Genomic DNA, 24,005 nt, shown 5'->3' on the forward strand with positions numbered 1-24,005 from the left:
TGCTAGGAATCCATATGACCTAAGGTTTATAAATTCAATATATATATAGAACTCATTTATTGAGATGAAAATTTAAGGTCACCTTCAAACTAAAATAAACATTGAGAAGTAAAATAAATTAAAAAAATTATGATTTCATGTTTGCTAAATTATATACTTGAAAAGGGATCTGCTGTTTTCCGTACCACTGCTCCATGACTTAAAAAATAGGAGGGTATATAAATCTGTAGTGGAGGGGAGGAGGGGTAGGGGGTCATCCTAGGAAAGGATGGAGGGAGGGAGGGGGTAAAAGAGGTTTTGTGTGCAAGAGGCTTGGACATGCAGCAGGCATGTGTGAGTGTGTTAGGAGTGAATGGAGACGAATTTTTGAGGGGACCTGACAAGCTGATGGAGTGTGAGCAGAGTAATATTTTGTGAAGGGATTCAGGAAAACTGGTTAGCTGGAATTGAGTCCTGGAAATGGGAAATACAATGCCTACACTTTAAAGAAGGGGTTTAGGATATTTGTAGTTTGGAGGGACGTTTAAAATGTCATATCTGAGCGCCTCTGCAAAGACTGTGATTATGTATAAGTGACAGTGAAAGGGTTGAATGATGATGAAAGTTTTTTCTTTCTTTTTGGGTTTTTCTTCCTTTTTGGGTCACCCTGCCTCAATGAGTAATAGCCAGCTTGTTAAAAAAATATACAGTAGACCGTCGTTTAACACGGTAGTTACGTTCCTGAAAATGCCGTGCTAGGTAAAACTGTGTTAGACAAACTGACGAACTATGGGAAAAATAGGGTTACATTCCTGGGAGCCCCCAAAAAGCCAAACAACTTTTTTATTTAGCCCAACAGATCTTACAAAAATAAAAGTGAATATGTAATTGTAGTTCACTGTCATGATGTATTATGTTGAAATTTTTACTGCTTTAGATTACAAATGCAACAGAAATAATAGTATTTCTTACCTTAAATTGTGGGTGCTGGTGTTTGTGGATGATTGTGGAGAGAGTCGAGAGTTATGCTGTGGCCCTACTGGGCTGAGGTGGATGGTAGAGGTTCTAGTACTGAAGTCGATGGTTGTACTGGAGTATGCGTAAATTCTGTAATTGGTTACTGTTCTATTTTACCCTGCAGTATATTATACAACTGACAGTAAGGCATCAGCTGGTTTAGACACAGTTTCAAGGTTCTCTTCAGTGAAAGAGTCTAACTTTAAGTCAGTCAGTAAATCAGTCAGGTCAGTAAGTCAAGTCAGTCAGTAATACAGTCAGTCAAGTCAGTAAATCAGTAAGTCAGTGAGCCAGTCAGTAAGTCAGTCAAGTAAGTCGGTTAGTAAGTCAGTCAAGTCAGTAAGTCAGTCAGTCAAGTAAGTCAGTAAATTAGTCAGTCAGTCAGTCATCATACAAACTCATATTTACCTCATTCTTATGTGCACAAAGTGACACTTCATTACAGCCACAGGCTATCTCTTGTCTATTATCTCTATTTTCTTCGTTAATTCTAAGACTTAAATGCTTAAACTATTTCTTGCCACTGTCAGCAACACTTGTATGCCTACTGGGTGCCATGATTGCTTGGCAAATTTAAGATATGGCAATTAAAAGAGCTAAACTCAATCCACAAACAAATTTAAACACAGCTAGCTCCTAGCAGAGGATGGTCCTACACATGTATGAACCCAAGGCTGGGACAAGGGTGGTGGGAGTGATGGAGGGTGGTGGGAGTGGGAGGGAATGGTAGTAAGTCTCCCTCATTGGCCAGGCAGTGTGTGTCCCACAGGTGACATTCCAATTTTTTTTCCCTCCTGGGAACTGAACCATGTTAAGTTAATTTTATGAAGTGTTATACAAAAGTATGCCTCAGTTCTTCAATAGTGCTATAACCAAAACATGCCAAACAAAACCATGTTAAACAACGGTCTACTGTATATATATATTTCTTCAACAAACCGACCATATCCCACCAAGACAGGGTAACCTAAAATGAAATAGAAGGCTTTTCTTTTTAAATTTAGTAATTTTTACAGGAAAAGGGATTATAAGCCCCTTGCTCCAGGCATTTTAGTTGCCTCTTCTGACGTGCATGACTTATGGAGGAAGAATTCTTTTCCACTTCCTATGGAGATAAGAGGAAATAAACAAGAACAAGAACTAGTAAGAAAATAGAAGAAAACCCAGAGGGGTGTGTATAAATATGCTTGTACATACATGTGTAGTGTGACCTAAGTTTAAGTAGAACTAGCAAGATATACCTGTTATTGCACATGTTTATTAGACAGAAAAAATTACACCAGCAATCCTACCATCATGTAAAAAAATTACAGTCATTTCACACTTACTTGGCAGGACAGTAGTACCTGCTGGGGTGGTTGCTGTCTACCAACCTACTACCTAGATTATACACACTACCTAGAATGAACACATAATTATTACTATAGAGAATAAATTACATACATGGTGACTGAAAATGTAATGCTGTACTTGAAAAATAATGCACCGAAATATGCTAACATAAGAACATAAGAAAGGAGGAACATGGCAGCAGGCCTGTTGCCCCATACTAGGCAGGTCCTTCGCAATCCATCCCACTAACAAAATATTTGCCCAACCCAATTTTCAATGCTACCCAAGAAATAAGCTTTGATAATTTTATTTACTCATATGCAAGTCCCACTCAAATCCAACCCCTCTCACTCATGTATTTATCCAACCTAAATTTGAAACTACCCAACGTTTTAGCTTCAATAACCCTACTATACAGGCTGTTCCACTCATCAACTACCCTATTTCCAAACCAATACTTTCCTATATTCTTTCTAAATCTAAACGTATCTTATTTGAATCCATTATTGCAGGTTCTTTCTTGGAGAGATATCCTCGAGACCTTATTTATATCCCCTTTGTTAATACCCATCTTCCACTTATATACTTCGATCATGTCTCCCCTCATTCTTCGTCTTACAAGTGAATGTAATTTAAGGGACTTCAATCTGTCTTCATACGGAAGATTTCTAATGCTGTGAATTCATTTTGTCATTCTTCGCTGAATGTTTTCTAACGAATTTATATCCATTCTGCAATATGGAGACCAGAACTGAGCTGCATAATCTAGGCGAGACCTTACTAATGATGTATAAAGCTGTAGTAGAACCTCTGGGTTTCTGTTGCTTACACTTCTTGATATAAATCCCAGTAATCCGTTTACCTTATTACGTACGCTTAGGCATTGCTGTCTTGGTTTAAGGTTGCTGCTTACCATAACCCCCAAGTCCTTTTTGCAATCTGTATAGCTAAGTTCTACATTACTTAACTTACATGTGCTAGGGTTATGGACACTCCCAAACTTCAGAACCTTGCATTTGTCTACATTAAATTGCATCTGCCACTTTTCTGACCACGAATTGAGTTTGTCTAAATCCTCCTGAAGTTCCATGACATCTATGTTTGAATCATTTATCCTACATATCTTCGTGTCATCGGCAAATTTGCTCATATCACTTGTAATTCCCTCATCAAGGCCATTGATATATATTATAAACAACAATGGGCCTAAGACTGATCCCTGTAGAATGCCACTTGTTACAGATCTCCACTTGGATTTAACCCCATTTAAGCACATTCTCTGCTTCCTATTGGTGAGCCATGACTCAATCCATGACAGCACTTTTACCCCAATGCCATGAGCTGCCACTTTCTTTAACAGTCTCTGGTGCAGTACCCTATTAAAAGCCTTACTAAAATCTAAATAAACAATATCGAATTCTTTATTGTGATCAACAGCCTCAAAAGCTTTACTGAAGAGGGTTAATAATTAGTTAGACAGGAACAGCCCCTCATGAATCCATGCTGAGTATCATTAATCAAATTATGCTTATAGAGATGGCATCTTATAATTTCAGCTATAATTGACTAATAATTTGCCTACAATTGAGGTCAGGTTTACTGGGTGGTAATTTGATGGTAACATAAGAACATAAGAATGGAGGAACACTGCAGAAGGCCTACTGGCCCATACAAGGCAGGTCCTTATCAAAATGACCCCTGGAGTTTACCTGGAGAGAGTTCCGGGGGTCAATGCCCCCACGGCCCGGTCTGTGACCAGGCCTTGTGGTGGATCAGAGCCTGATCAACCAGGCTGTTACTGCTGGCTGCACACCCCTACCCAAAGCTACCCAAGAATATCCTCCCGTACTCAATGACACCAATCAAACCCAGTCCCTCCCACTCATATATCTGTCCAGTTTTTTTTTAAAGCTACTCAAGGTCCTAGCCTTGATCACCCTGCTCGGGAGATTGTTCCACGCATCCACAACTCTGTTCGAAAACCAGTACTTACCTATGTCCTTTCTAAATCTAAATTTATCCAACTTAAATCCATTATTTCTGGTTCTTACCTGGTTTGACACCCTCAATACTTTATTAATATCACCTTTGTTTATACCTATCATCCACTTATACATGTACACTTCAATGATATCTTCCCTCATTCTACATCTCTCCAGAGAGTGGATATTCAAGGCTCTAAGTCTGTCTTCATACGGGAGATTCCTTACACAGTAAACCATTTTAGTTATTCTTCTCTGTACAGTGGAACCTCAAATTTCGAACTTAATCTGCTCCAGGAGCTAGTTCTAAATTCGAAAAGTATGAAAAGCGAAGCAATATTTCCCATAAGAAATAGTGGAAATACAGTTAATCCGTTCTGGAAACCCAAAAATATTCACAAAAAAAAAATACATTTTATAGAGATTAATTATAGTTTTACATACACACCACAAATATAGTGTACAATTATGTATTAATAAATTTAAATAAACATATAAAATAACATTTTTACTTACCTTTATTGAAGGTTGGTGATGGCATCTGGAAGATAGGGAGGAGGAAAGAGGGAGTTGGGGTGAGTGTTTGGAAGGGGAATTCCCCTCCATAAGGACTTTAGGTATCAAAGCCCTCTCTGGGGTTACTTCCCTTCTCTGTCTTAATTTGTTCTTTCTTTGCCAGGATAGAAGCGAAGGTCGACTTGTTTTTTCCATACATCCTGGCAAGCTCAACAATTTTTACACCACTCTCATACTTCTGTATTATTTCCTTCTTCACATCTATGGTGTTTCTCACTTTCTTTACCACAGGGGTACCACTAGCAAGTTTCTTTGGGCCCATAGTAGCTTATTTACAGTCCCACAAGCACTAAACACAATGAATTAATCGTAAAATGTTTGAATGAGAGAGCAGGTTAGTGTTCACTCAAGCATCAACAAAGCCAGACTGGCTCACGGCGCCTGTGCAGGGACGTGGACAGAGCGGGCTGGCGGACAGGTCCGGTACCCGGTGGTCTGAAAATAGGGGTGAGTTCAATAATAGGGACAAAGTTGGTTCGAAAAAGCAGTCGATTTTCGAAGAGTTCGATAAGCGGTACGTTCAAAATTTGAGGTTCCACTGTATGTTCTCCAATGAGTCTATATCCATCCTGTAGTAAGGAGACCAAAACTGAGCAGCATAATCTAAATGAGGCCTCACTAGTGATGTATAGAGCTGTAAAATAACTTTTGGACTCCTGTTACTTATATTTCTTGAAATAAATCCTAGTAATCTGCTAGCCTTATTCTGCACACTTAGGCACTGCTGTCTTGGCTTTAGATTTCTGCATACCATGACTCCCAAGTCTTTTTCACATTCTGCATGATCAAGTTCTACTTCACCTAGTTTATAGCTTTGAGGGTTATTTCCATTCCCATGGACTAGTACCTTACACTTATCCACATTGAACTTCATCTGCCATTTTTCAGACCAAGACATTAATTTGTCCAAATCCTCCTGGAGTTCATTGGAATCCTCCTCAGAATGAATCATGCAGCCTATCTTTGTATCATCAACAAATTTGCTCATGTCACTTGTAATTCCTTCATCAAGGTCATTAATGTAAATTATGAACAACAGAGGGCCTAAAACTGATCCTTGTGGAATGCCATTAGTGACTAATCCCCATTCAGAGTTGATCCCATTAATGGAAACTCTCTACTTTCTGTTGGTAGCCATGCCTCTGTCCATGCTAGAACTTTACCTCCTATACCATGAGCTGCCACTTTTCTTAAAGAGTCTCTTGTGAGGTACTCTATCGAAGGCTTTACTAAAATCCAAATAAACAATGTCATATTCTTTATCACTGTCTACTGCCTCAAATGTTCTATTGAAGAATGTCAGTAAATTTGTCAGGCAGGAACGACCTCTCGTGAACCCATGCTGAGATTCATTAATCAAATTGTTTATAAATTATGCTCTTCAAGGTGACTTCTAATAATGTCAGCTATAATTGATTCTAATTGATTCCAATATCAGGCTTATTGGATGGTAGTTTGAAGGAATGGACTTATCCCCTGATTTGAATATAGGTACCACATTAGCCATCTTCCACATCTCAGACACAACACCAGTAAGGATGGACACATTAAACACACTCATTAATGGATGACTAAGTTCCATCTTGCGTTCTTTAACCATTTCAGGGTCGACAGGCCCTCTCCCAGACTTGTTCTCAGGGTCGAGAAATTAAAAAAAAAAAAAAAAAAATTTCTTATGAAAAGATAGTTTTTTCTAAACATTATAGGCTAGAAAAAAATTTTTTTTGCCATCAATACTTACCGAGATATGGAGGCATGAAGGTGACAGAAAATGAGCTGGTTGTGGCATCATCGCTGACTGCCGGTCACCTGGTATTATTTATTTACTTTTTTCTACTTTTTTCTATTATTTTTTATTTTTTTCTTCAAGTAACTTTTTGTGGCCTGTGAGACCAATATGAGCATAGTACTATTTTGTAAGTTTTTTCTCTTTATTTCCTACACAATAACTGCACAAACACTGTTGTCACTATATTGTTTACAAAACTTGTTTACACAAACGATATAAAATGTTGTTTATTACTATTTTTCTATATTTTATGTACACATATGCAGTCACAGGACATGTTTCTAGAAGTTCTGCAGCCTGTGGAACTCTTTGAAACATGGTGTCATACACAGTGGTGTTTTACACTCCTCACACATAAAACGAGTGTCTCTGCGTTGTTGTGGGCATTTTTTTGTATGTGCACAGACATAACACCTCTTCTGAGCCTTTTTCTTGAAAGCAGTACCAGGAAGTTGTATTAGGAAGTGATCACCATGCTTCAGACGAGAAAGTAGTTGTTGATAATTTAGTGAGCGGTCTATTGCAGGTGTTGTTCCTTGGTACTTGAATACTATTTGTCTGATGACAGACAAACAAAATTTGCTATATGGTGGTTTGTTTCTGGCCCTCATACATATTATAAGCATTGAGCATTGAAATGGCCAGAAGATGGAAAAAGAGTTTTATGTACCACTTATAACTCTTGCGAACACAATCAGCAAACCCAATCTGCATGTCACATTTGTCCACTGAGTGCATATTGAAGGTGTAATCACTCACAGCTGCAGGTTTTAGAATGAGTTCATTGGTCTCTATTCTGCCTGCCAGTGTTTGTCATTTCATTAGCATGAACTGATGACAACAGTGTGACATCTCGTTTGTCATGCCACCGAAATGCCATAATGTCATTGGCAGCAAATGCCTGCACCTCACCTCTACGAGTGCCAGTGTCAAACCTGGACATATGCTTACGATTTGCACACACTGTGCCACACACATCTGTCATGTTCACTCGCAAAAAAATCACTGAGTGAGGGGCTTGTGTACCAGTTATCAGTATATAATATATGCCCCTTACCAAAATGTAGTTCCATCATTTTTCTAACCACATCACCAGAGATGCCCAATAACTTCCTGGTATTTTGCAATGTATAACTTCCAGTGTACACAATAATATCCAATACAAGACCACTGTAGCAGTCACAAAGCACAAATAACTTTATACCAAAGCGTTTCCTCTTGCTTGGTATATACTGATTGAATGAGAGTTCCTTTGAACAGAATCAAAGACTCATCAATAACAAGCTTTCTGAGGGATAAAAATACATATTGAATTTCTCTTTCAGATACACAAACACATTCCTAATCTTATATAACCTGCTGTTTCTCTCAGGCCTGGTTTTGTCTGAGAAGTGAAGCATACGTAACAGTAGCACAAATCGATTCACTCAAATTATATCACTGAATCCTGGGGATGCAATCAGGCAGTCTGTTGACCAGTATGATTTGACACTGTGCTTCTACACATGTGGCATAAGCATTATTGTGGTAAAGAAAAGATACATCTCAGCCACAGTTGTCTCCTTCCACTGGTGTAGGCGTGATTTTGGTGAACGTATTGTGTTTGCCATGGTGTAATCAAAGAATGTGTTGCTTTCCCTGACAATAAGTTCCATCAGGGGTTCGTCAAAGAATAACTTGAAACATTCCAGTTTAGTGGCATTGTTCCCAAGTGTACAAGATGGCCGTATTCCACTTTGACTTTCATCAAACTGATAGGGATTGGGAACAAAATTGTCAGCTTCCTGCGAATCCCAGGTGCGGTCTGCTGGTGGGTACTGGATATTGACAGGTGGTTGTGGCTGTGAAGTTTGTGGTTGTGGAGGTTGTGGTTGTGGAGGCTGGTGTGGTGGGTGGGTGGGGGATGGTGGCCTTTGTTGTAGATCAGCTGAGACAGCAGCATGGGTGGCAGCATGGCCCACTGCTGGTGCCTCAAGGCTGGCACCGCCACTACCAACACCATGCACATTTTCCATTCCAGTTGCAACACTATCATCTTCATTTTCACTATCTGTTCCTGTTGTACAGCCATGGGATGTACTCTGAGATGTACTCCTTCCCCTTGGAACAGCATATGGCACACTACCAGAGTGCATATACTGTCTTATATGCTGACGCTTCACTGGAGAATATTCCACTTCACTATCGCTACTGGAACTGTTTTCAAGAGCTTGTAGTTTATATTCACTATCACTGTCATCACTAAAGCTCACATCTGAGTCTGGGATATGGGAAAATAGGAGTTTCCTCTTTCGTTCTGGTACAACTGAACGTGAACGAGATGGCTCAGCATCAGAGGTGGAAGGCAGAGGGTCGTCTGGGTTTTCCTCACTATTACCGGTATTATGGTCATTAGTTTCGGTCACAACCTCATGAAAACCTTGAGACTCATCTTCACTGGCACTTTCATCTGTATTAGAACTGTCACTGGGGAACAAAAGTGTCCCAGTTCACTGAGGAGTGAGGAGTTTCTTACCATGAGGCATGGTGAACAAGGTGTACTAAAATGGCGTTCCCACAATGCACCACTGGGTCCCAGATTTTTTTCTACCGCGCACACCGACCACGCACACCCATTCTCTCACATCTAGGCCTACCAGCCTTTTCTCGCTTGATTTGAAGGTGCTAGAATTTATGCGTACTAGTACATCAATAACTCTGGCACATAAGCCATACTAGTATGTCGGAAACCCTGAAAGGGTTAAGTACCCTGGGAAACAACTTATTTTTCTTCAGTTTGTCTATCTGTTTGATAACCATGTCCCTCATGACAGTAATACTAGTTAATTTGAATTCATCAGGAACTGAATAATTGTTAATTTCTGGAATCTCATTTATGTCTTCCTGTGTAAAAACTGACAAAAAAATAGTCATTAAATAGGGAACACATTTTCAGTTCGTTATCCGTCAGCTGTCCATTCCCAATTTTCAGAGGTCCTACTTTTTCCTTCACCTTCGTCCTATACACTTGAAAGAACCTCTTTGGATTAGTCTTTGATTCATTAGCATCTCTAATTTCATAGACATGTTTAGATGTTCTAATCCCATTTTTTACATCTCTTTTAAGCTGAACATATTGGCCAGTAAGGTTAACCTCTCCTCTTTTGATGTGCCTATAAATTCTCCTTTTCTCCCCTAATAGATGGTTTAGCCTCTTGTTAACCCATTTGGGATCATTATTATTAGACCTAATTTGTATCTGGGGAATGTATATACTCTGTGCATGTTATACATGTTGAAGATTGAGACACTTATGCAGCATATGGGAATCTTTATTCAGGAAACGTTTCGCCACACAGTGGCTTCATCAGCCCAATACAGAGAGGAAGGCGTAAGGAGAGGAGGAGTATGAGGTAATCAGTCCCTCAGCCTGGAGTCGACTCCAGGCTGAGGGACTGATTACCTCATACTCCTCCTCTCCTTTCGCCTTCCTCTTTGTATTGGACTGATGAAACCACTGTGTTCAGTCCATCAGTCTTGTAGATTGATGGACTGAACACATCGACTCCAGGCTGAGGGACTGATTACCTCATACTCCTCTCCTTATGCCTTCCTCTTTGTATTGGACTAATGAAGCCACTGTGTGGCGAAATGTTTCCTGAATAAAGATTCCCATATGCTGCATAAGTGTCTCAATCTTCAACTTGTCGGTTTTTCAAACCATTCATCACACGTTATACATTATTAAGAAAAAATCATAAACACAGATCCCTTTGTAATCGTAAGAATGATCATCGTCAATAAAATCATTAGCTAGATTACTCCAATCGAGATTAGACAGGTGTTCCCTAAGTCCATTAAAATCGGCAGAATGAAAATCAGGGACTTTTACCATATTATTGTTATTCTTGTATTCCCAGTTAATGCTAAAAGTGATGGATTTGTGATCACTTGCGCCCATCTCTTCAGCGATTTCCAGATTATTTACGAGTGTTTCCTTATTTGACAAGACTAGGTCGAGCAAATTATTACCCCCGGTAGGCTCTGTTACACACTGCTTCAGAAAACAGTCACTGGACTCCAGATTACTGGTCAAAGAAGTCTGGTCAATTTGACTAAAATTAAAATCCCCTACTATCACTACATTATTGTGTCTAGAAGCCCTAACAATTTTGTCCCAAAGAAGTCTCTCTCTATCGTGATCCAAGCCTGGAGGTCGGTATATTACACCTAGAATTAGTTTTTCTGGACATTCTACAAACTCTACCCAAACAAATTCTGTTACTAGTCCATCTATTTTTATACCTGTTTTTATGCAACAATTTATATTTTCTTGTACTACATATAATGCAACTCCTCACCCTTCCCATTATATCTATCCACATGGAACAACTTAAACCCTTGAATGTTACACTCAGCAATCATATCCCGACTCTTTAAATCATACCATGTTTTCAGTTAACTCATACAATTTACACTATTTCTCAGGTTTTACCTGTGTTGAGGAAGTGATTGACGTGGTGACGGTGATCATTGCTACCTGTTCCCTGGGTCATTCAGCTGCCAATTTCCAGCAGTATGAGCAGTATGCATTTGTTCCTAACTACCCAGGAATTCTAATGGCAGATGTACCTAAAGAGAAGGTAAGTTTAGATGTATTATTTTAAGTTTTATTCATAAAACATACTTATTGGAGTTATTTAATGTTTTTTAACTAATATTTTTAAATTAAGAAAATTGAGATATGACAGCAGAGAGTACAGTGGAACCTCGGCTTACAAATTTAATCCATTCCATGACCTTGTTCGTATCTCGATTTGTTCGTATGCTGAGTCAATTTTCCGCATTTAAATTAATTGAAATAGCATTAATCCGTTCCAGCGGAAGTTCTGCTCTCAGGAGGCACGACAAAATACTTCAATATGATGCTTATATCAACTCTACAGCTTATTTATCTATCACAATTCATCTAATTTCACCATCACTCAAGGAATGCACAAAAGATGCATCATTATCAATGTTCAGCATTTCTTCGATGTCAGCTTCCTGTAACCCCATTAGCACACAGTCAAGATGAGTAAATAGAATTGTCAACGCTTATTGCTTGGGCACGTTTATTCTGTACAAGTGGAAGATGGGTATTAACAAAGGGGATATAAATAAGGTCTTGAGGATATCTCTCCAAGAGAGAACCTGCAATAATGGATTCAAATTAGATAAATTTAGATTTCAAAAGGATGTAGGAAAGTATTGGTTTGGAAATAGGGTAGTTGATGAGTGGAACAGTCTGCCTAGTAGGGTTATTGAAGCTAAAATGTTGGGTAGTTTCAAATTTAGGGTGGATAAATACATGAGTGAGAGGGGTTGGATTTGAATGGGACTTGCATAATGAGTAAATAGAATCATCAAAACTTATTTCATGGGTAGCATTGAAAATTGGGTTGGACAAATATTTTGTTAGTGGGAAGGATTGCGAAGGACCTGCCTAGTATGGGGCAACAGGCCTGTTGCAGTGTTCGTCCTTTCTTATGTTCTTAGTGGGTTGTATTTGTGAAGGGTCTGCTTAGTATGGGCCAACAGGCCTACTGCAGCGTTCCTCCTTTCTTATGTTATTGTGTACCCACGACACCAATCATACCAAGCCCCTCCCACTCATTTATTTGTCCAATCTCTTTTTAAAGCTACCCAAGGTCCTGTCGAAGCTAAAACCGTAGGTAGTTTCAGATTTAGGTTGGATAAATACATGAGTGAGAGGGGTTGGATTTGAGTGGGACTTACACATGAGTAAATAGAATTATTAAGGTTAAGACAAATGTGCAACATCTGGTAATCTTTATTGTAGATGTTTTGCCATCCAGTGGCTTTATCAATACAGATTCTAGGACATAATTAGAAGACAGTAGAACTATATAGAAAAGATGAGGTAATCAGTTCCTCAGCCTTGGAATTGGTGTTGAGAGCACTGTGGTGGTAGAGATTCTGGGGCAAAGGCAAGGAGACTGGTGTTTATATAGGCATCAGTCGATAGGGATGTATAGCAGACGAGGGCATAGTCACTGGTAGGCAGGATTCCCCAGTGGAAGTAGGTCCTACTCAAAGGCATGGGTTAGTTGTAGTAACTATGAAGGTCTTGTAGATGTCCTCTGAACCAAGATTCCATGATGTTGCAGTGTCTGACAAGTTGTGCAAGAAAGGTATAAAATACCGACAAGATGAAAGTTAAGACACGTGCAACATCTGGTAATCGTTATTGTTGGTTTAGAAAGACACGTAAGCAAACACTATGACATATTTATTAGAAAACGTTTCGATCCTGGGACCTTGATCACTTTTAACATACAGAGGTAGAAAGACATTATATATAGGTAGAGAGTGAGGTGTGAGTGGCGCATGGTGACCTGAAGAATGCCATGTTGGGATGAGGACAGGTAGAAGATGAGATCATGTGACTCCTGTGTTGTTGGGTTGGTGGTGCTTAGCCTGCTTTAGTATCATGTATGCTATGTTTTTGAAATTTTGTGGTTTCCAGTGTTACATTCTGTTGTGTCGGTGACGGTGATTAGTGAGGTTTCTAGGCACCATCGGCGTCTGAGGTCTGGTTTGGTGAGAACGAGTTGTGCCTCATTCCAGTTCATCAAATGCCCCGTGGAGTCTCTATGGAAGACACAGGCGTACCTTAAATCATCTCTGTTACAGGCACTTCGATGTTCATTCAGGCGGACTGCAAGATCTCTGCCTGTCTCGCCTACATATTTCTTGGGACAGAATCCACAGGGGATGGTGTAGATGCCTGCTGTAGAAGTTAGAGGTGTGGGGCTGCATTTTGTAGTGAGATCTTTGATAGATGATGTGTTTATGGTGGAAACGTTGATGTTACTCATAGCAAGTGCTCGGCGAGTATTCGTGGCAACATCACCACATGGGAGCACTATGAACTGCTTAGAGGGCTGTTCCATGGGCAGTTTGTTGAGGATAGCTTGTGCCTTGAGTCTGCAATCTCAGATGAAGAAAGATGGAAACTGAAGATGTGTAAAGGTTTGTGTTATGTAAATACATTCTTCTTCAAGAAAACAAGGGCTGGAGATGCGAAGAGCTCTCAAGAAGAAGCCAATGAGAACTCCTTTCTTAGTGCGGGTGTCTTGGTGTGAATAAAACTGTATAAGATCGTCCTTGTTGGTAGGTTTTCTATACACTTTGAAGAGAAGTTTGTCACTGTCGGGAGATCTGCACAGGAGAACATCAAGGAAAGAAAGTTTGCCATCGTTTTCAAGTTCACGTGTAAACTTAATTGATGGTTCAGCTGCATTGATCTTGTCGAGAAGGGCCTGGATATTGAGACGTATCGGATAGAAAACCAATATATCATCAATGTATCTTAGCCAGGTAACGGTGTTGGGAATGAGGGTGCTGAATTTCTCTGTCTCTAGGTTTTCCATGAAGAGGTTGGCAAGCACAGCACTGAGCGGGCTGCCCATTGCCATCCCAAAGCACTGTTTGTAACAGTTGTCCTGATACTTGAAGAAGTTGAAATTAACACAAAGTTCTACTAGACTGATAAAATCTAGAAGAGGTAAAGGGAGGTCATGGTTTTCAGTGAGCCTCTGTCTCAGAATGTTTATTGCAGCATCAGTAGGAATATTGGTAAAGAGGGCTGTGACATCGAAGGAAGCCATGCTTTTGTTTTTAACATTCAGGTTGGAAATTCGGGAGAGAAGGTCACCTGAGTGTTTGAGGTGGGCTTGACTGATGGTGCCCAGAAGCGCTGAAAGGTATTTGGCAAGGTGGCCGGCTAGTCTGTGTGGTGCACTCTCTATGCCCGAAGTGATAGGATGTAGTGGGATGCCAGGCATGTGTGTCTCAGGAAGGCCATACATGCATGCTGGTTTCGGTTGACCTGGTAAAAGTTTAAGCAGTTTTTTGCCTTGTTCTGATTTTCGTAAGATGCTACAAGCCTTTTGAAGAAAAGTCTGGGTACTTTGAAGTAGCACTGATTCTGATACAGGCTGGTATGTGTTGGCATCGTTGAATAGATTTAAAACTTTGTTGTTGTAGTCTACAGTGTTGAGTAACACCACACCTCCTCCTTTGTCAGCGGTTGTAATGACAATATCATCATTGTTAGCCAAGTCCCTGAGTGCTTGGATGTATCTTCTAGGAATGACTGGTCTTGAAGGCCCAGTATCTGTAGCAGTGATAATTCCTTGAATAAAGCCTTTTTGAAACTCGGAGTCTCCAAAAGGTTGGTTCTTGGTTACCATATCCACCAGATGATGTTTCTTGTTGATGCCAGTAGTGAACTTGAGCCCTAGGCTGAGGGCTTCTGTCTCGGTGATGGTTAGTGTATAGGAAGATAAGTTATTTATGATTTTTGGTCGTCCCATTTCACTCCATTTGCTGTGGGAGCACATGTCTTGTAGTTTTTGTGATAGCTTCAATTTCTGTTGGATGCTGGCAGTGGTAGTTCGGCTGAGTATATATTTTGCCGTTCTTCTGTCAGGAGTAGGAAGTGAAGCACGAATCTGGGCGGCATGTAATGAGGCCTCCTTCTGAGCATGTCGCAGTTCATTGGAGCTTTCTCTAAGGTAGGTATAAAAGGCAGGAGAGAAAGGGTGTCTAGATGTGGTGAGTTGTCAAGGAGTGGACCGTGGTACCACCATCTCAGCATGGCAATCTTCTAGGAAGTTGTGTCGGTTACGAAGACTATTAGCTTTGAGTAGGAGAGAAAGGTATTCTCTGTATTCTATGTCCATAGTGTGTTGCAGTGTCAGACAGGATGGTATAAACCTCGGTAATAAATATCGACAAGTTGGTTGAGGAAGACACATAAGCAAACACTATGACATATTTATTAGAAAACGTTTCAGTCCTGGGACCTAGATCACTTCTAACATACAGAGGTAGAAAGACATTATATATAGGTGGAGAATGAGGTGTGAGTGGCACATGGTGACCTGAAGAATGCCATGTTGGGATGAGGACAGGTAGATGATGAGATCATGTGACTCTTATGTTGTTGGGTTGGTGGTGCTTAGCCTGCTTAAGTATCATGTATGCTAATGTTTTTGAAATTTTGTGGTTTCTAGTGTTAAGTTCTATCTTATACATTTTTATTCACACCAAGACACCTGCAATAAAAGAGGAGTCCTCATTGGCTTCTTATTGAGAGCTCTTTGCATCTCCAGCCCTTGTTTTCTTGAAGAAGAATGTATTTACATAACACAAGCTTTTACACGTCTTCAGTTTCCATCTTTCTTCATCCGAGATTGCAGAGTCACGGCACAAACTATTCTCACAAACTGCCCATGGAACAGCCCTCTAAGCAGTTCATAGTGCTCTCATGTGGTGATGTTGCCACGAATACTTGCCGGGTACTTGCTATGAGTAGCATCAACGTTTCCACCATAAACACATCACCTATCAAAGACCTCACTACGAAACGCAGCCCCACACTTCTAACTTCTACAGCAGGTGTCTACACCATTCGCTGTGGATTCTGTCCCGAGAAATATGTAGGCGAGACAGGCAGAGATCTTGTGGTCTGCCTGAATGAGCATCAAAGTGCCTGTAACAGAGACGATTTAAGGTACGCCTGTGTCTTCCACAGAGACTCCACGGAGCATTTGATGAACTGGAATGAGGGACAACTCGTTCTCACCGAACTAGACCTCAGACGCCGAAGGTGCCTAGAAGCCTCACTAATTGCCGTCACTGACACAATAGAACGTAACACTGGAAACCTTAAAATTTCAAAAACATTAGCATACATGACACTTAAGCAGGCTAAGCACCACCAACCCAACAACACAGGAGTCACATGATCTCATCGTCTACCCGTCCTCATCCCAACACGGCATTCTTCAGGTCACCATGCATAACTCACACCTCCCTCTCTGCCTATATATAATGTCCTTCTACCTCTGTATGTTAGAAGTGATCAAGATCCCAGGACCGAAATGTTTTCTAATAAACATGTCACAATGTTTGCTTACGTGTCTTTCTAAACCGCCTTGTTGGTATTTATTACCAAGGTTTATACCAGTCTTTTTTGTAGACATTTCGCCATCGAGTGGCTTTATCAGTACAGATTCTAGGACGTAATTAGAAGTCAGTAGAGCTATATAGAAAAGATGAGGTAATCAGTCCCTCAGCCTTGGAGTTGGTGTTGAGAGCACTGTGGTGGTAGAGATTCTGGAGCAAAGGCAAGGAGACTGGTGTTTATATAGGCATCAGTGGAATCTGGGGAATCCCACCTACCAGTGACTATGCCCTCATCTGCTATATGTCCCTATCCGCTGACGCCTATATAAACACCAGTCTCCTTGCCTTTGCTCCAGATTCTCTACCACCATGGTGCTCTTAACACCAGCTTTGAGCAAAAAACTTTGATAAATCATGTAAACAATTGCAACAGTTTAACACAACATTTTTAATTCACTGATCCTTACCTGCTTCATCACTAAAGTTGTGTCAAAAAATAGTTTATGAGTACATTAAATCCACTGACTCAGAGCAGGTGTAGTGTACGTAGGTTCATCAATCCCTGGCCTTACAGTTGTCAAGGGGTGTTGGGAAAAGGAGTCACTCCTACCAAGCATGGTCCTGCCCCTCCACAAAATAAGACACTGAGTACATTAAAACAGGGCACTCAGAATTATCTCGTCGGTCAAGAATATTCCTCGATTATTTGTATTGAAGGAGCAGAAGAAAGGCAGATGATGTAGCTGTAATATTTTGGGTATCCATTTTGTGTGGGGTCTCTTTGCATTAGCCAACAACAAGTAATGAGGTAACCAGAGCTCATGTGGAAGAAGTCCATCATAATCTTGGTCTATACACTGTCAGGCTGGAACTTTAACTGAACATGCTGAACTATTGTAATAATGTAAAATAATGAATAATTAAAATTCATCACTCCATAACCTATGTCTTGTTTTAAGTAGTCTGTAAGCCTTAATATTAGTCTGCCTGAAATGCTCGAGCATGTTAGTGGCTATCTTTGTACTTAACAATATTTATAAAATGTAAATCACACATTGTATATTATCCCCCCAGAATTAATTATATATTTGTATATAATGTATTCATTTATTTAGCTTTTTTTTAAGGACTGTGTTTCTGTGTTAGAATTTAGGAATGATTAGCCATGAAAATAAGTTTGGTCCAGCTTTCCTTAGTGCCCAACAGATAAATATAGCTAAATTCTAGAGATAAAAAAAGTAAACAGAACTGAATAGTAATTTCATCATGGAATGTAAAATGAAGAAATTAGAGACCATGCTAAACAATAATTGAAAATTTACATTTTAAATATTTTTCAGGTAAACTACACAGAGCAAGAAATTATGAATTTGCTGCCAAACAAGAGGATGACCTTAGATATTATGGTCATCACAAAGTTACTCTCCAGCAGAGGCACGAACAGCCTGGGAGACTTTGAAATGCAGTATCTGTATGACCCAGTGGGAGTACAAGCAGCAGAAGAGTAAGTATGAGAGCTTCACTCACTAGGGTGCCACCTAGCCCAGGCTCTGCTGCATTTACAACTGAATGTGGATAAAGAATAATTTTCTTTTTTTCAACAAACCAGTCATATCCCACCAAGGCAGTGGGCCCTAAAAGAAAAATGAAGTTTCTCTTTTTAAATTTAGTAATGTATACAAGAGAAGGGGTTACTAGCCCCTTGTTCCTGGCATTTTAGTCGCCTCTTATGACATGCATGGCTTATGGAGGAAGAATTCTGTTACACTTCCCCATGGAGATAAGAGGAAATAAGAACAAGAACTAGTAAGGAAACAGAAGAAAACCCAGAGGGGTGTGTATACTTATGCTTATAGATGTATGTATAGTGTGACCTAAGTGTAAGCAGAAGTAGCAAGATGTACCTGAAATCTTGCATGTTTATGAGACAGAAAAAAGACACCAGCAATCCTACCATCATGTAAAACAATTACAGGCTTCTGTTTTACACTCACTTGGCAGGATGGTAGTATCTCCTTGGGCAGTTGCTGTTTACCTGGAGAGAGTTCCGGGGGTCAACGCCCCTGCAGCCCGGTATGTGACCAGTACCAACCTACTACCTAGAAATAAAGAATAATAGTGACAAATAATAAATAAAAGTCATTTCTACTTCTTTCAGCAAACTGGCCGTATCCCACCGAGGCAGGTGACTCAAAAAGAAAAGCAAAATTTTCTCTTTTTAACTTTAGTAATGTATACAGGAGAAGGGGTTACTAGCCCATTGCTCTTGGCATTTTAGTCACCTCTTGTAACACGCATGGCTTACAGAGGAAGAAGTCTGTTCCACTTTCCCATGGAGATAAAAGTCATTTGCTTACCAAATTGTCATCCATGTTCCTGCAAGCAACACTAGTAACTAGCTTCAGGGAAGAAATGTAAACTTCATGGCATACTTCTGGATTTAGGGTCACCATATAAAGGGCAGCTTTCAGAATCTGTTTCATGGCTTATTTCTTGTTTTATGTTTGGGTGTCAATCTGATCACATAGATGCTTTGATTTAGTGGCAAAAACAGGAGGAAAATTTAATCTAATTCATTATACTATTTAATTATTCCTTATCTGAAAGTAATTCTCAGTTCAGTCTCCCCTTAACCCAGAACTTCCCTGATAATCAGTTGTCTGCTTGTATTGACAGTTGTAGGCACTCTAGCTCTTTTTTTTTTTTTTAACACATACATACTGTGCATATTCATATAAATAAAATATACAGTAATGAATGGAGGCATAACATTGACAGGTGGCAGTAAAGACAATAATGATAGTGAAAGTCCTTACTGAAAGAACCTTTAACCTGTAAATGGTCCAAACGCATATATATGTTCTCTCGCCATTGCTCTGAATATTTTGAAAAAAAAAATAATTTTTTTAAAAGAAATAAAGAGTGCATTTTTCTAAATGTTATAAGATAAAAAGTTTTTTTTGGGGTCAGTACTTACCGAGATATGAGGCCGTGAAGTTGGCACTAGATGCTCACCTGACAGCAACATCGAGTCTTGCCGCTTACAGAAGTGTTGCCGATACACCTTTTTTTCTTGTTTTTATATTATTTTATATCATTTTTATGTTCTGATAATTGCAATTTATAGTAGTTCTTTTGATTTCATAGCCAATCTTTGTTCTGACACTAATATTAGGTACAGTACTGAAATTGTACTCAGATTGTCAAAAACAAACTGACAGGTGAACATTTACACCTGCCTTGGTCATTTACTATTGTCTAGGAATATATACAAAGTATTTATAGGTCTTAGCAATGTTTTGGATATGTAGGGGTATATAATAATAATACTAAGTTCCCTTGAAGCATGATGTAAGACAAGTGTTAGTCCACTGCTGTTAGTGCAGTGGTGACATTTGATGAGCATCAACAGCCCTGGCTTTATTTATTTTCACTGTTACATATAAACATGTCTGTCTCTCTCTATCTTTCTATCTGTCTGTGTTTCAAGCTTTCTGTCTGTGTCTGTGTAGCTCTCCATCTGTCCATCTAGCTCTCCGTTTATCTGTTTGTCTAGCTCTCTGTTTCTAATTATCTGTCTCTATTTCTGTCTGCTTGTCTTTCTGTCTGTCTCAGAGAGAGCCACTCGTGGATCAACAGGTATTACACACGACTGCATCGTCACGTCCGGTTCCTCAGCAAGTGTAAATACGTATTTGCCAGTCATGCATACGCATTATATCTACAAGCACAGTATAGAACTTTGTCTGGATTTTTTGGGTTATCCTAGGTAATTTACACTATGTATAATTGTATTTATGTGTCCCTGTGAAACAGAGGTAGACAGGGATAGACAGAGACAGATAGACATAGATACAGCCGAACAGATGGAGGTAGAGCCAGTTGGCCAGCCGGTCAGCCGGCCAGCCGGCCAGCCGGCCAGCCGGCCAGCCGGCCAGCCAGCCAGCCAGCCAGCCAGCCAGCCAGCCAGCCAGCCAGCCTGCCTGCCTGCCTGCCTTATGGCCACATCCACCTCAAAGCCACTGAACTCGGGATCAACATCACTTTCCTCTTAAAATGGGAGTGTTAATACTACATGACATCAGTGAATTCCAGGTGTTTGCTGTGCTCTTTGCTCTAGCTGGCACTCAGTTGAACTGGTGCTCCCACGTTTGGACCATTTACGGGTTAATGCACTAGTGGGCTTTTAAATAGTACATGAACATGTATTTAAAAACTTACTTCTGAGTGTCTGTGTGCATGTGTGTGTGTGTGCTTGCGCATGTGTGTATGTATGAGTGTGCTTGCATGTGTGCATGAATGAGTGTGCTTGCATGTGTGTACTCACCTAATTGTGGTTGCAAGGGTCGAGACTCAGCTCCTGGTGTGTAAGTGTGCTTTCGTAGCACTAGTGAAGTACTTCACTGCCATTAGTCTCTTTATCTCCACCTATACAGTTTCTGTAGTGTATGAAGAAATTGAAGATCATGGTAAATGTATTACAGCATGTTACATATAAGTTATGTACCATAGTAAAAGTAAATGTGTCTGCATAGTTTAATGTTTTTAATATTTTATAATTTTAGATTCCAGAAGGACTTGAAGCGGCTGAGTTTAGATATGAAGAAACGGAACATTGACCGTGATTGGAAGTTTGAATGGCTGGACCCTGAAATTGTTCCCAATTCCATCAGTGTGTAGCAGATTACACCCACTCTTGCCAGCTCCATCAGTGTGTAGTGGATTCCAAGGACTACTGGAATACTGTGGTGCAGAAACTAATCACAGAACTCTGATAATTACCAATTAGATGAATGAAAGTAAACTTGTGAAATTGAGTTCTAGTGTAATTTCAGATGAATAATGTTTGATGAAATCATGCATTAAAAAAATGTGTGACATCTATTGAAAAACTTGACACAGTACTTCCATTAGATTTAACCCTTTGACTCTCGAGACCCCTGCTCACAAACTTGCCCTCAATGTCGAAGAATTTAAAAAAAAAAATATTTTTTCTTATGAAATGACAGAGAATCTTTTCCCGATGGTAATGACACCAAAAGTATGAAATTTGATTGAAAACTTATGGAATTATGCTCTCGCAAAGTTAGCGATTTCGGCAATATTTACGCATCAGCAATTTTGCCCACTTTGAGCCCTACTTTTGGCCAATTCCATTGTTCCAGTCAACCAAACTCATAGCTATTTCATTAGAACTCCATCTGTTCTGTCGATTGAGTACAAGAAACTGCTCATTTACCAATTTCAACTACCCAATAAAATGGTCAGAAATTGTCAATTTTGCCAATTTCACGCAAATTAAAAAAGAAGCCAGTTTCAAGAAAGGATCCAGAATGAACAATGCAGACATTCCTGGCACTAAAATAACATTTTCTCTGTTCATCAGTCACGTCTCCAAGCCCCTCTTATATTACTCTTGCTTTCTATTTTGAATTTTTATTCACACAAAAAATAGAAGATTTACTGTTATGCAGACTACTGCATTATTGTAATCCAGTAGAACCTCAAATATCGAACTTTCTTCGGTCCAGAAGGCTGTTCGAGTGCCTTTACCAAATGAATTTATTCCCATCAGGAATAATGTAAATTAGATTAGTCCATTTCAGACCCTCAAAAATACACTTACAAAATTGGTTGTGTTGGGAGCAGTTCAATTTTTGAGGTTCCACTGTAATTGTATAAATAATGTCATCCCATTCGTGACTGCATATTAGAATGGCTAGTGGACACTTATTGGACAATGACATTATTTGTTTACTCTTGAACATCGGCACAAATCAAACATTTCCGCTGCTCAATTTCAAGGTCCTTTTCATTGTGAAACCAATCAAAATCATCTCTATTTCTGTAATATGTCTTCCAGTCTATCAAATGAAACCAAGAAAACGAATATATAATATATAGACTGGAGTGAGTGGAGGCAAATGGCAAATGGTTTTTGGGACCTGACAAGCTATTGGGGTGTGAGCAAGGTAACATTTTCTGAAGGGATTCAGGTGAAACTGGTTAGCCAGACTTGAGTACTGCAGGTGGGAATTAGTGCCTGCACTATAAAGGAGGAGTGGGGATATTTGCTGTTTTGGAAAGGCATCTGAATTGTCATATCTATGCCCCTCTGGCAAGACAGTGAGAGAGTGAATGATGGTGAAAACGTTTCATTTTTGGGGTCACCCTACCTCAGTGGGAGACAGCCAGTCCTGCAAAAGAGGTGGCTCTATGTCGGTAAAAGCTGCTTGATCCATGAAATTAGAGCTATCTTCCACTTCCTTGGATCTAACATAATTACCCCCCATTCCACAAGTGCTGTTTGGCACTCCCATGAATATATTAACAATCCAAATACAGGTCTCCCTCAACATTCGTGAGGGTTAGGGGATCAAGAGCCTAGCGAATGTTGAAAAACCGTGAATGTTTGGTGCCCCAATATATTGTAGAGAAATATATTACAATACTGCTTGCTTAACTTGTTGAACCATGAATAATCATAAAATACATGAAAACGTCATAAATTGTACTAAATATATACATGTTATGCTTTAATAACGTATATTATTTAATAACATGTATGTTATTAAATACCACAGACTCCACCAATGCCTCCACCACTGCGAGTCCCTACCACCCTCCCTCCGACCCCCACAACTGGCAGCCAGCCCTCCCACCACTCAGTGTGGTGAGTGTTTTGTTTGTTCATTATTTGCTATTAAACTACAGAATAAATAATGTAAACCCATTCATGACTGCATATTGGAATGGCTATTAGGAAAGGTATTAGACGGTGACATCATGTGTTTACTCTTGAACACAGCAAAGAATCGAACATTTCTGCTATTGCTAATAATAACAATAGTTATAATAATAATAATAATAATAATAATAAATACGATATAATTGAAGAAGGAAATTGTACAAAAATACGAGAGAGTGGTTGACACATCGTCAGTGTGACTTTGTTTATGCTGGAGTGAACATTAGTCTCCCTGCTCTTCCAAACATTTCACAATAATTCAGCGTTGAGGCAGTGGTATTTAATAACATATATGTTATAAATAATAATAGTACATGTTATTATTAATAACATGTATTATTATTAACATGTATGTATTTAATAATATATATGTTATAAATAATAATAGTACATATTATTAACAACATGTATTATTATTAACATGCATGTTATTAAATACCATTGCCTCAATCACTGCCTCTACCACTCCAGTCACACTCAATCTACAAGCACCAAACACAATGAATTATTGTGAAATGTTTGGAAGAGCAGGGAGACTAATGTTCACTCCAGCATAAACAAAGTCACACTGACTATGTGTCAACCACTCCCTCGTATTTTTGTACAATTTCCTTCTTCAATTATA

At 39.5% G+C, this 24,005-nt stretch overlaps 1 protein-coding gene across 3 annotated transcripts in view; it reads left to right on the plus strand.

Annotated features, from left to right (window-relative positions):
* Positions 1-23,271, plus strand: part of LOC128686355 (allene oxide synthase-lipoxygenase protein) — a 180,351-nt gene extending 157,080 nt beyond the window's left edge. For all 3 annotated transcript variants that reach the window (XM_053773199.2, XM_053773194.2, XM_053773195.2), the window contains exons 10-12: positions 11,143-11,297; positions 17,973-18,136; positions 21,198-23,271. In XM_053773199.2, coding sequence (XP_053629174.1) covers positions 11,143-11,297; positions 17,973-18,136; positions 21,198-21,312 — 434 coding nt within the window. In that variant the 3' untranslated portion in view covers positions 21,313-23,271. The remainder of the gene's footprint in view (positions 1-11,142; positions 11,298-17,972; positions 18,137-21,197) is intronic.
* The last annotated feature ends 734 nt before the right edge of the window (positions 23,272-24,005 follow it).

Source organism: Cherax quadricarinatus, chromosome 17 (assembly GCF_038502225.1).
Source record: "Cherax quadricarinatus isolate ZL_2023a chromosome 17, ASM3850222v1, whole genome shotgun sequence".
In the NCBI taxonomy this organism is placed as follows: domain Eukaryota; kingdom Metazoa; phylum Arthropoda; class Malacostraca; order Decapoda; family Parastacidae; genus Cherax; species Cherax quadricarinatus.